The following is a 13,671-nucleotide window of genomic DNA, read 5'->3' as shown; positions in this document are numbered from 1 at the left end:
CCAATGAGGTAATCCATTGAAAGGACTTAGCACAGAGTAAGTCTTCATACATGGTAGCTGCTATTAGCTGTATAATTACTATTTTCATAAACCTGTGAAAGGACTCATAACTAAATCGTGTTTAATGCTTAAATAACCCCAAACAATGGTGATTTTAAAAATCACATCTTCTCAAAATGCTTGTTTTCTTTTCCTCTCATATATACCTCCTTCAGTCTCTGCCTTTAATTCCCTCTTAACTCCCCCTGACAGTAGCCAGTGAACCAGGCAAGTGACAAAGATGAGGTAGACCAGATGGGCCAAAGGACTAGCTCACTGAGGACTGTTTTGAACAGAAATATGTACAAACTTTGGATTTATCACAACCCACCATCCAAGAATTTCAAAGAACTCTAAAAACTGGACTTCATCCACCCATTGGTTCGCAAACCGAGCAGCAAGTCAAATGCTCCAAAGTCAGTGGTGTACTTGTGTCCCAGGCCCCTCGCTTGCTGGTTTGGTCCCAGTGCCTATGCAGGACAGGCTGCCACCGACAAGTGTTACGTGTGGAAGTGGTGTGAACTGATAGATATTTACATGGGCTACAAGCATCTGGGGGCTTCCCTGGGGACTCAGCTGATAAAGAATCTGCCTGCAATGCGGGAGACCTGGGTTCAATCCCTCGGTTGGGAAGACCCTTTGGAGAAGGGAAAGGCTAGCCACTCTAGTATTCTGGCCTGGAGAATTCCATGGACTGTATAGTCCATGGGGTCACAAAGAGTCGGACACGACTGAGCAACTTTCACTTCACAAACATCTGGACAAAACTTTTTTTTTTTTATATTTACTGTTATTTTTGGCTGCATTGGGTCTCATTGCTGGGTTCAAGCTTTCTCTAGTTGCAGCAAGCCAGGGCTACTCTCTAGTTGCAGGGCACGGGCTGCTGTTTGTGGTGGTTCCTCTTGCTGCAGAGTACAGGCTCTAGGCTGTGATGGGCTTCCGTAGTTGCAGCTCACAGGCTTAGCTGCCCTATGGCATGTGGGATCTTCCAGGACCAGGGATCAAACTTGTGTCCCCTGCATCGGCAGGCAAATTCTTAACCGCTGGACCGCCAGGGAAGTCCTGGACAGTTTTATGGCTTATAAAGCACTTTATAACCACAGCTGTCTAGCAGTTCCTCACAAGCTCTCGAGGGAAGCTCTTGAAGGAAGGCGCAGACTGAGGCCTTCTCCCGCAGCAGAGGGCAAGACGGACACCCAAAGTCACAGCTAGAAAGAGACAGCTCAGAGCTTAGACAGGGAAAGCCAATGATAAGGCTACAGTGAATTCATAGTATCACAGGCAATACCTCCCTCCCGCCTTCCAGGGGAGAGAGAACAAGACCCTGGAAGCTGGTCCCTCCATCAGCACCTCCTGTGACTTGGGCTGCCCGCTCTCAACTTCTCGGGGCCTCTTCCCCCAACAGGCTTGAGTTTGCTGGCTCTGGGTGGCCAGCACAGGTGGGCATCCATCCAGCTTTCGAGAAGGAGTGAGCCAGGGATAGGGGGCAGACAGAGGAAGTAGCAGTGCCAGATAACAGAGGCTGGAGACAGGATCCCAGCCCAGCCGTTGACAGGTGCCCCAGGGGCTGCCTGTTGCGTATGACTTCCTGTCCCATTGTTGCGCCCACCGGTCCCACCGGGAAGGAGAGGACCGGGAACTGCCAGGCCCGGGGATGTTTTTATAACATGTAGTCACAATCCCCTTTGTCGACAGCATCGCCAGGCTCCCCGAGAGAGCCTCGGTGCTGGGAAGTCCCAACTCCAGGGAATGGAGTTTGCTTTCTCAAAGAAGGCAGCTTCCGAGGCTGAGCATGGACTTTCCAGACCCCTGGGGATGGGGCAGGATAGAGCTCAGGCGATGTCTACAGTCACATGGGCGGGCTCTGGCCTGCTCCTACTTGCCTGCCAGCCAGCTCCCATACCTCCCTCCTCCCGCAAGCCCAGCGCCTCTGACAGCCGCCTCCTTAGCTGTTTTCATATTTCCGATTTGGGGACAGAAGGCTCTTAAGGGGTCCGGAGTGTTCCCTTGGGGCTTTGGGCCCCAGCCCAGCACCCCAATCCCTCCTGCCTTCAGTGCTGATGAGGCGGTGGGCACAGCAGGCCTGTGGGTGCACTGTGGTAACTCTTTTCCCCTCGTGCCTGCCTTCCAGTTCTCCACTGGCCAGGGGCTCAGAGCGTTTCATGCATGACAGTTTGGTCTCTGGAAAGACCTAGGAGTCTTTCGCTTTAGAGCCAGACAGCTCCCCGCTGGCTAGCTGTGTGACCTTGGACATGTGTCCAAACCTCTCAAAGCCTTGGTGTTCACATTTGTAAAACGCAGACTAATAGTTATACCTCCCTTACAGGATAGCTGTTAGAGGGTAAAGTTTGCAGAATGGCCTCATGCTTACTTGGCACATAGTAGGCCCTCAGCAAATCTTAGCAATGTGGCTCTACTGCTTTACCGCCCAGGCCAGCATCTTCCCTGAAGCTGCAGTTGGGCTGGGGGTACAGAAAGCCTGAACAAGTGCTGGGAACCTTTTTCTCTGACTGAGTTGGAGTGCACTGCCTCTACAGTACAGGTCAAATTCACTGGTAACCAGTTGGGAATGTTCCCTTTACACATGTGCTTCTCTGCCAGGCCTCAACAGACATGCCCCTACCTCCTCCTAGAAGTTTCTGGGAACTTTTTTTTTTTTAATCCTTTCATCACGTGCTCAGTTGCATCCAACTCTTTGCAACCCCATGGACTCTAGCCGGCCAGGTTCCTCTGTCCATGGGACTTTCCAGAGAAGGATACTGGAGTGAGTTGCCATTTCCTCCTCCAAGAGATCTTCCTGACCCAGGGATCGAACTCTTGTGTCTCCTGCACTACAGGTGGATTCTTTACCACTTGAGCCATTGGACTGATTGGTTGATTGATTGGTTTGGGTGTGCTGGGTCTTAGTTTCAGCACTTGTGATCTTCATTGCTGTGTGTGACATGTTTTAGCGGTGGCATGTGGGATCTTAGTTCCCTGACCAGCGACCCAACCCAGGCCCCCTGTATTGGGAGCATGGAGTCTTAACTAACCACTGGGCCACCAGGAAAGTCCCTTCTGGAAACTCTTCACCTGACTGTGTGAATGGGTCCCCTTTCTGCCTTAGACTCTGGGGTATGGGAGAAGGCAGATGCTGTGTGATGATACCCAGCTGAATCCAGACAGGAATACCTATTCAGAGACTAAATAAAAGACCCAACCCCCACCCCACTGCTTAGCAGTTATCCGCGGGATAAGTGGAGCAGGACAGCTAAGCCACAGGCTCCTCTCCAGCCTGACTTGGCCGAAGTCCATGAGTGGCGACAAGCACCGTCACCGTGTTTTGAAAGCGTTGTGTTCAAAAGAAGGAGCTTGTACTTGAGCAGGCTGGAGGCCCTTGCCGGTCTGACTTCTTTCACATGGTGAAAGAACTGTGGCTGCTTGTCAGCCATCACAGACGCTGAGCCTGGGTGATTCTGCATCTCTTACACCTTCATGCAGCAGCGAGCCCCGTGGGTGGGGTGTGGCTGGCAGGCCAAGGGAGCCACACCCTAGCAAGGTGGAGAGAGGCCTGCCTTCACCCCACTCCATTCCAGGTGCGTAGGAAGCAGCGATTCTCTGCTGGCTGGGCCAGCTGCTGGCCAGCCAGGCCACCATGCGGGAGGGCCTTGGCCTGAGAGGCCAGATAGATGCCTTGAAGCTCGCAGCACTGGGAGTCCTCTCTGCTGGGTGGGAGAGGGTAGAGGGGTGCAGTCTCCACTGGAATCTGTAACATCCGCCCACATAAGAAGCCACCTTGGAGTCAGGCCCAGTTATCAAAGATAGATGGCTGTGTCCCCTGAATCGCGGCTCACGGCCACATGGACATCTGCTGAACCACACCTGCCATTGCCTCCCTGGGACAGCTCCAGCGTCCCAGAAAAACCGCCTTAGCCCCAGTCAGCTGAGTTCCCCCAGGAAGCGGTTCCTGGGTAGAAAATTCTCCTGTGAAATGGTTATCTTTTTATCAGGGCAATATTTTCTTTCTTTTCTGAAGAGAACCATTTGTTAATACCCAAGTCAGCTCAGGCCTCTAAGCATGGAAGACGAAGTGCTTCCCCGTTTCATAAGCTCATCTGGCTGACTTAGAGCTCAGGGACCCTGCGGAGAGCGCTAGAGTAAGAGCAGACCCCTGAGAACATGTTCGCAGCTCAAGGGCTCTGCCTCCAGGAGTGAGAGGCATGCTGTGCATTTCTAAATTCAAAAGTTGAGTCTCTAACATGGGTTTCTGTCCTGAGGGATGCACAACAGCAGTCTCTGCCTTCAGAGAAATTATAGTCTGAGGACAAAGCAGTCAATGCCAGCTAGCAAAATGATTATAACTGGTGTATGTTTTGGCGCTCCCCAGGTGGTGCTAATGGTAAAGAACCTGCCTGCTCATGCAGGAGACATAAGAGATATGGGTTCGATCCCTAGGTCAGGAAGATCCCCTGGAGGAGAGAATAGCCACCCGCTCTAGTATTCTGGCCTGGAGAATCCCGTGGATAGAGGAGCCTGGCGGGCTACAGTCCATGGGGTAGCAGAGAGTCGGACACGACTGAAGCAAGTTGGCGTGCATGTGCTGTGCAGGAGCAGAATGGAGACCAGGCTCAGGGCGGGTGGGCAGAGAGGGCCTCCCACTGCTGCAGGGACCCATGAGCCAGGCAAGGTGCTTTACCCAAGTGCTAAATGCTAGGGTGACCGGGTGTTTGTGTTTGCCTGAGACACTTGTCTCTTACGCCTGCTGTCCCAGTGTTGTTGGCAGGAGCACTCCTCTTCCTTCTCAAATGTGGTCCAGCTTAGTGACAGATTACACGGTTAATCTGTGCTTAATACTCATCATTCCCAAGATGAAAGCGGTGGCGTAGGGTCCAGAAAATGGGAAGCCAGAGTCAACTTACTAAGCTAGGTGGCAGTGGAGTATACTATTTGGGAGCTTGGATCTTGGGGGTACCCTGCCTGGTACTGCCTCCCTGCTCTGCCACTTACTAGGTGTGTGACCTAGAGCAAGTTGCTTGACCTCTACAGGCCTCAGTTTCCCCATGTATAAAGTGGGGACAATAATAATACCTGTTTCCTAAAGTAGCAATGAGGATGAGATGAGTCAATAGATGTAAAGGGCTTAAAACAGTGCCAGGTGCTTAGCAGATGCTCTGTACACACTAACTGTTTGTGTTTCCTGAGTAATCCTGGCTGCCTGAGGAGCTGGGCCAGCATACCCCAGGATACCCCTATTGCTACACTATTGGCCTCCCATCCATAGCTCATGTTGAGGTTCCCTGATGGGCAACCAATAGGAAGAGGTAGGGAAGTCGTTCACAGCTAATCACGACTGGGTTGTAATCTAAATTTATATCCATATGCATATCTGAGCAAGTAGAGGTTTTTCTGGTGCCTCTAATCTGTACCAGATGGGTTTTAATAAGAAAAGCATATTTCCCCGAAGAAAGCCCTAAGCCCTGCCTCTCACAGAAGTCACCTGACCCCAGGTGGAGATTCTGCTAGGGGTCAGCTGCCGGGTCCGAGGCCAAGGGGCTGTTGGGGGGAGATAGTCCTCAGAGTCAGAAGAGAGATGCCTGCTCAGCTCTGACTCCAAGCTGAGCCAAACCACTCTGGTTTACCAAGCCATTCTAGAAAAATAATTAGTCCAAGATGTGAGCCAGACTAGAATCGCGTCCTTTGTGCTGAGAGTGGAATCTGACTTCATTTGGGACAATGTTGGTTTCATTCTCCATGGATGTTTTGGCTTGGTGTTAGGCCACCGCAGCCCTCCGGAAATCTTGGGGGATCTGGGGGTGAGGGCCTCAGAACTGGCAAAGCAGAGCCAACCTTGACTTTCCCAGAGCAGTCTCTGCTTGAAGAGCTGGCACTTGATTGGGAAAAGGTTGGCATCTTTGCGGGTTCCTGAGGTGCCACTTACCAGGCCCAATCCAGGCAGCATGGCAGGGTGGGGTGTGGAGGCAGTGTGCTTCTGAACAAGGTCCTGAAGTGAGAAGGATTGGAGGGAAGGTCACCCCCTTCCACCCTAGGGCTCAGCAGTGACCCTCACTGAAGGCAGGGCAAAGTCAGTGCAAGAATTTAGGGCTGAGGGTGGGAGATCTTCTGGCCAGCCCCTCACTCAACCATCATCTGTGTGGCTGGTCCTTGAGAGATTCCTTTCCTAGACTAAGGATCCTTACCTCAGGGTGGGCTGAGCTTAGATGGTGGTGAAGACATCTCCTTACGGAGATAGCCTAAGGCATCATGGGCCTCCCCAAACCCTCCCAGCCCCAGGAGCCAGGCCTGTGCCCCAAGGCCCCCCTCTGCTCCCAGTCAACAGTGGAAGTTAAGAAACCATGGCCCAGGTTTCCCAGGGCTGAGCTCAGGCCGGGTGTCGAGGGCCTACCCAGCCAGTGGGCACCTCCCAGACCCGCCTGCCTGAATACTTGAACCCCGTCCTCATGGGTGGGCACAGAGGGGACATAGCTACTGGCCCCAGACTTGGCCTGCCCGGTGGGGACAGAGGCACAAGGTCTTATCATGCCTAGGCCTCCAGTTCTGCCAACCTGACTCTCTCCCCAAGGCCCCTGCCCACCTCAAGGAAGAACAGAGCCTGCTTTGAGCTGGAAATCGGAGGCGTTTCCTGTTTCATGTTGTTAAGACACCGCTTATGGGACTGTAATCCCAATAAATCATACACTTGCTGAGTGGGACAGGGTTTGTTTTTTGTTTTTTTTTTTTTCCCAGGCTGCAGGGACCTCTTAAAACCAAGGCCTTAAGAAGTTTCTTCTCTTTCATTTCTTTTTTAATGGGAAAAAATGGCTTTTGCAGGCCTGGTCCTGGTGAGGGGCCTTGTGAGCCTGTTGGCTTGATATACTCAGGCTCAAATGTTTGATTAAAGAGGGAGAAGAGAAACTGAGTCACAACGCTTAGAGCTGGTCTCCCTATTGCTGCTGACAGGTTCTGTGACCTTAGGCGAAACACTGGGCCTCCCGGGGCCTCTGTTTCCTCCTCCTCACCCCACTTCCTGTTAAAGGCCCACTTTCTTTGCTATATTTTATGAGTTCTCCTCATGATGTGAATTGCTATTTTATGCACACAAAGAGAAATGCTTGGAGTTGGTGACCCTTTTAAGCGGCCTTGTTTGTCACAGTAGCAGCCCGACCGGATGTGTTTGCAAGCGTATGTGTGGTGTTTCCGAGGTTAGGCCACCAGCAGCCCTCGAGGACTGCAGGTCCCTCACAGTATCCCGTGCCTACCCCCTCATGCCCTCGCTTGTTCATGACCCCGAAGCTCCTGGGTCTGTGTTGTCCTTGCCCCTTCCCCCGTCTAGGATTCTTGATGGCCAAGGCCCTGCACCGCCAGAAACAGTCTCCAGATCACACTCGACATAGTGGTTGCGTTTGTTGCTCTGTTTTATGAGCTGGGGTGGAGTGGGTGGTGGGCAGCTCACTGGCAGGCTTTTGCAAGCTTTGCATGTTTATACTTGCAGGAAGGTTGGGGGATGTGGAGAGGGAATTGGCTGGGCTTGATGAAGGCTGGAGCTGAGGCATTTAATAGATTCTTGTAGCCTTTGCTGCTATTATGTATTTTCTCTATCAACAGACACTAAAATGATAGTAACGGCTAACCTTTACCAAGAATTTACCATGTGCTAAGCACTTTATGTACATACTTCTGGCTGTCTTATGAGGTGGCCCTATTATTGATACCCATTTTGTTGATGGGACAGCTGAGTCTAGAGAGAGAAGATAACTTGCACAGGATTATAATTTAATTCATCAAGAGTGCAATGGATTGCAACCTAGGGCAGTCTCCCTCAAGAGCCCGTGTACTTGATCTCTGTACAGAAGGTACAGCTTTTATCTTATGGAGGCTGTGAAATAACAGCAAAAGGGTTTCTCATGATGGTAAGTGTCTAGAAACCACCAACCTAACCCCATCTTTAAAAGAAAAACAGGCCCAAAGAAGGTAATGATATGCCCAAGGTTATAGACTCAATTCAGTGGCTTCTAGAAACTAGGGTTTTCTCCCAGTGAAGATTCGGTGTAGAATCCTCAGATCCTTAAGCCAGGAGTGTGCATGTACACCACACACCATTCTAGAATTGGACTGGGGTGGGATGCCAGCCCCATGCCTGAAAGCAGCCTTGCCCCAGTAAAGGCAGCAGTTCTCAAAGTGTGGTCTGGGGACCCTCTGGGTCCCAGAGACTTCTCTGGAGGCCCCAGGGTCAGCATTATTTTCATAACAATGAGATGTTATTTGCCTTTTCACTCATTTTCTCACAAGTCCCTGGGGAGTTTTTCAGAGACTGTGACATACAAGCACTGTATCACTCTGATGGCTGACAGAATGTGTGTTCAGAGGTTTGAAGTTCTCTGTTTTCATTTCGGATACAGTAATTAGCGATAGAACAACACACATAAACCAAAGCTCTTTGAGGGCATGAATAATCTGTAAGAGTACAAAGGGGATCCTGAGACCAAAGCACTTGAGAACCACTAGTCCAAGGTGCCAGGCCCAGCACAGGGGACAGTCAGTGGCTTGCGGCCAACCGCAGCCTGGCGAAAAGGCAAAAAGAGAAAAGCAGGCCTTTTGCTCTGGAAGGGAACCAGAGAGCCCCTGGGGACGGTGCATAGCCAATCATTCCCAGCCTTGCTCCTCTGGAGTCCTTTCACCCTGTGTCAGATCACAGCCGTGGCCAGTACAGATGGGAGTTTTTATAGGGATTTTCCAGAATGTCCAGTAATGAAGGCCAGCTTCTCAGCATGCCCAATGGGCTAGATGAAATAACCTGAAAGGAAATAGTAGCCTGGAACCCACAGGCCAAGGGAAGGATGTTATTGAGAAAGTCCATGAATTGCTCATCATTTTGCTTTCCTATGGGCCACAGGTCAACTGGTGGGTAGGCCAAGGAGAAAGGCCTGAAAGGATCATTTGGGGGCCTGCAATGGCCTTGGATGTGGACAAGTGGGCACCAGTCAGAGGCATAGTGATAGCTTTAACCCTGGAGTATTTTTGTATGTTGAGAATATTAATCAGTGTGCAATTCAGAGAACAGAAACCACCCTAGGTGTTTTCAACAAGAAGGGATTCAATGTAGGGAATTATGTGCCAAAAGAATCATCGTGTGGGCTCAAGGAGCAGGTCTAAGGCTGAACCTCCAGGAATGACTCCAACCAAGAACAATACAAAACTTGCTATTGGAGGGTTTCTCCCTCTGAGATGACCCCAGAAACTGTAATTCAAGATTGAAGCTGGAGTCAAGAAGGTTTGGCTGTTGCCTTCAGTAGCAGTACTGCTGTCTCTGAAGCACTCAGGAAGTCAGGAAATCAGGAAATGGACGCTGGAATGCTCTACAAGGGGAAAAAAATCATGTTTTATGATTTGGTCTGCTGGTAGAACCAAGCAAAGAAGACACAAAGGGGACCTCCGCCTCACGTCCATTTATCAGATCTCATGCAGCTATGTCTTAATGGTCTAATTACAAAGGAGTCTGCGAAATGTAGTTTTCAGTTTTCCACATCTCCAGCTAAGTTGGTAAATTGGAGGCTTAATGAACCAGTCCCCAGTATCTGCCCACCAGTTACCAATACTCTATCTTTTCACGTGCCGAGTTGTAAGAGGCACAAGCCTGGGGAATGCATCATGACACCATCTAATTAGACTTCATGGTTTCCTGACTTCCCTCTCGGATTTCCCGTAGGGCAGCTGGGAGATGCTGCTCAGAGCGTTTGTGGCCACACTTGGCTCTTTGTCTTGGCTGTTGGCCACAATAGGGAAGAATGGCTGGCACATCCGTGAACTATCTTTTTGCTTACCCTTCAGTCTCCAGTGCTGGTGGATTACATAAAGCCTTCCCCTTGAATCAGAAGGACTGATATGTAGATGTATGTCTCTAAGCTTACCTTGCAGCACTGTGGTATAAGAACTGTAAAATTCCAAAATATTTGGGGGGAATTCAAATGGGCGTTCACAACCAAGGAAGATCTTATAAACAGGAGGGTAATTCACAAATGAATTGTGGTTCCTTCCTGGATTCTACAAGCTCCCCATTAAGGGTCCTGGCTTCCCACTCTTAACTAGTCTACGTTGTGCCCTTGAAAAGTACATTTTTTTTTTTTTTTTTTTCTGGGCAGAAAGAGGACTTGGTCCAGAACTGAAAACTCGGATGTATTCTGCCACATTCCTGATGCTTAGCCATCCTTTCAGTATTCAACTTAACTGAGGATCTGTTGTTTCCAGGCCCTATGCCTGGTATACTTTGGAGAGGGATGGTAGAGGCATCATTCTTGTCTAAAGAGAAATAGTCTAGTCATGAACATGAGACATATTTATTCTCGAATAGAGTTCTAAGGGATCTTGGAGAAGGAAGAGTATTTTCATTGGAGAAGGGATGTGGGAAGGCCTCTAGAAAGAAGTGGCATTGGAACCAGTCCTTGAAGGATAAAGAGGATCTGGATGAGTAGAGATGAGAGCTGGTTCATTCTTTCGAGGAGATGGGGACAGCCAGGGTGGGCTTGAGAACCATGAATGCCTGATGGTCTGGTGTGTCCTGATGAGAGGTTTGAGCCAGGGCTGGAAAGGAAGTTGGGGTGATGTTCTAAGCGTCCCTGAAGGCCAGGGCTGCAAGCCTTCCCCAGCCTTTGGCCACCTTGTCATCATAGCAGTTGGTACAGTTAACACACTCTGGGCTTCCCTGGTGGCTCAGACGGAATCCGCCCATAATGTGGAGACCTGGGTCCAATCGCTGGGTTGGGAAGATTCCCTGGAGGAGGGCATGGCAGTCCACTCCAGTATTCTTGCCTGGAGAATCCCCATGGACAGAGGAGCCTGCTTGGCTATAGTCCCTGGGGTCACAAAGAGCTGGACACGACTGAGTGACGAACCTCACAGTGCACCAGTGAAATGATTCAAATCTAGGTGTATTTTCAGAACGCCAGAACCAGGACATCAAAATAACTTCCAAATGAGCCACTTTTACAAACCCCATCTGATTATCTTATTAAATAAATAAATAAATAAAAGGCATCCTTTGCCCCCAAGGAGAGAAGCTTTGAAAACTTTGAAGATGACCTGAGCTTTTGGAAACCTTAGAGAAGTCTCGTGAGGACATTCCCCGCAGGTGGTTTACTCAGAAGCTGAGGAGAAAGGATGGAGGTCTTCCTCCTGGACAGAGTACCTCTCTGCCTGTCTGAGGAAAAGATGGTAACAGCAGGAACCTAACGCATGAGGAGCCCAGGGTATCAGAGGAAGTTGGGGGGGTGTGGATGGGGGCTGCAGGCATGAAGCCAAGACCAGCTATCAGGGTCCCTCTGCAACGTGAGGTCTGCTAGGCTGTGGAGCATTCTGAGGTCTCACTGTTGGAGACCAGAACAGGCAGAGGACAGACAGACAGGAGTCCAGCTTGGTGGGGAGGGCAGGGACCAGCTCTGAGTGGCAGAGCCACCATATTGCTCCACCAGGGGGCAGTAGTCACCTTCCTGTGAATGGCGCCCCCTGGTGGCCCACAAAACACCCGCGGCAGGTGCCCCCTGAGTTTGTAGTTCCAAAGCCTTGCTGAGCTGCCTCTCCCGGCCGCGGAGCTGCCTCACACCATGGCCATGGTGTGACATAGGCCCCGGGGCTCCCTCCCTGGAGGACCTGGAGCACCACGGGGCCGCCCAGCCTGCCACAGGAAGTGACTAGATCCACCTCAGCCCAGGGGTCAGCTGAGGGAGCGGCTGTCAGCCATGCATGTAGTGTGATATGCGTCGTCTCACTTGGCCTTCCAGTAGTCCTGAGAGGTGGGGATCACCTCGTCTCACAAGTAAAGAAGGAAACCGCCTCGGGGTGTTGTCTGTGGTGATGAAGGGGCTCAGCAGCACACCAGGGTCTGTGGGACTCTTTCCTCTGCCCCCGAGCACCCTGGAGGGCCTGCCTGAATTCTGTGGAGGGGGCAAGAGTCCCCAGTTCCTCTTGAGCCACCTGAGGCCCTCAGGCTCTGCTCGAGGCCCATGACAGGAATTCCTTCCAAGCCCTGACAGAGATCCTGTGGAAGGGGACAGATCGGGGTCTCCCTGAGGAGGAAGGTCAGGTCCCCTCCACACCTCATGACTCTCCCCTCACAGAGGTCTATGGGGGGTGGGCCCAGCCTCCATGGCTGTCCTGAGAAGGGGTGCTCAAGGGGGCGCCTGCCCAGGCCTGACCTTCTCTCTCTCTGCCTCATCCCGCCCCCCCAGGCCCTTCATGCTGCTGCCACCGCTGATGGAGTGGATGCGTGTGGCCATCACGTACGCGGAGCACCGCCGCAGCCTCACCGTGGACAGCGGCGACATCCGGCAGGCGGCCCGGCTGCTGCTGCCTGGCCTGGACTGCGAGCCCCGGCAGCTCAAGTATGGAACCGGGCAGGAGTGAGGCGGGGAGGGCCGGGGTAAACCCGCTGCTCCCTCACTCTCCTGGATCGGGAGGGGGCCGAAAGCAGGGGCTGCAGCCCTCTCATTGGATCTGCTCTAAGGCGCTCTCTTTGTGAGCCCACCTGTTAGAACTGATCTGTTCTGGACCTGGGCTGCTCTCCAGTGTGTCCTCAGCAGCCACGGGTCTGGCACAGAGCAGACTCCCATTTGCATGTTGGGTGAGAGAGTGCTCACAGTGGGGCTGTTGGGGTACACAGCAGAGTGGGCCCTCCTCCCTGCAGTTGCCACCACTTTCTGGAGCACTTCCTAGGTGCAGGCCGGTGCTGAGCTCTCCTATTTTATGTGCATTTTCTCAGTCCTTTGACAACCTCAGAGAAGAAGGGGCTTTAATGCCCATTTTACAGATGGAGAAGCTGAGGATCAGGAGGAGCAGTAACTTGCCCACAGATGCTCTGCTAGCAAGCTGACCATGCCTCAGTTTGAAGCCAGGCCTGTGTGGCCCCAAGCCTGAGTCCTTAGTTTCCTTCCCAGTGTGCCTCTGTTGTGTTGGACTGGCCTCTTGAAGTTGTTCCAGAGGGACGGTCCCCTGGCCATCCTTGACCTGGGAGAGCCTCGCTTTGCCCTCCCCTTCTCTGTCTCCATTGTAAATGCCACGACCTTGTCCTGTGACACATGTTTTCTACTCTGTGGCCCAATCAAGGCTCCAGGCAAAAGCCACCTATTGAAAGCCCATGGCACACCCTCTGCAGACCATGGCCGTCCTTGGTAGGATGGCTTGGCTGCACCTGGGAGTCTGGTCCACTCTCTGCCACCTCTTTGGTGCTTCTGGGCCTCACCAGGAAGCATGGAGGGGAGAGGATGGGGCATCGAGGACTGGAACTTGGCCTCAATGACCATTCTTGAGAATGAGTACAGCCTACTCCGTGCAAAAAAAATACACAACCGAGTACTGTGTGTGGCCCAAGCCCCAACCAGAGCTTCTTCCTCCTCAGAAAGTCCCCTGAGAGATCATTTTGTGGGGTATTTCATTTCTGATCGTTGACAGCTCCTAAGAGCTCAGAGCACTTCTTTAGCGAGTTTATAGAAAGCTGAAGCGTGTGCTCTTCCTGTCACTGAGCATGACAAAGCCAGTCACAGCCGATTAGATGGTAATTCCCTGTCCTCCCCGTCCACGCCATCCTCACGCTGCACATCGGCCTAGCACAACGTTGTCACTTCTCGTAGCGAGGTCGTGTCTTAGCAGAAACAGCCAGGCTTAAAC

At 51.8% G+C, this 13,671-nt stretch overlaps 1 protein-coding gene across 3 annotated transcripts in view; it reads left to right on the top strand.

Annotated features, from left to right (window-relative positions):
* ABTB2 (ankyrin repeat and BTB domain containing 2) overlaps nt 1-13,671 on the top strand; it is a 186,237-nt gene that overhangs the window by 151,798 nt on the left and 20,768 nt on the right. For all 3 annotated transcript variants that reach the window (XM_027979614.3, XM_042233340.2, XM_060400053.1), the window contains exon 4: nt 12,237-12,389. In XM_027979614.3, the coding sequence (XP_027835415.1) occupies nt 12,237-12,389 (153 nt within the window). The remainder of the gene's footprint in view (nt 1-12,236; nt 12,390-13,671) is intronic.

Source organism: Ovis aries, chromosome 15, assembly GCF_016772045.2.
Source record: "Ovis aries strain OAR_USU_Benz2616 breed Rambouillet chromosome 15, ARS-UI_Ramb_v3.0, whole genome shotgun sequence".
In the NCBI taxonomy this organism is placed as follows: Eukaryota; Metazoa; Chordata; class Mammalia; order Artiodactyla; family Bovidae; genus Ovis; species Ovis aries.
This window is presented reverse-complemented; position numbering and strand designations above follow the sequence as displayed.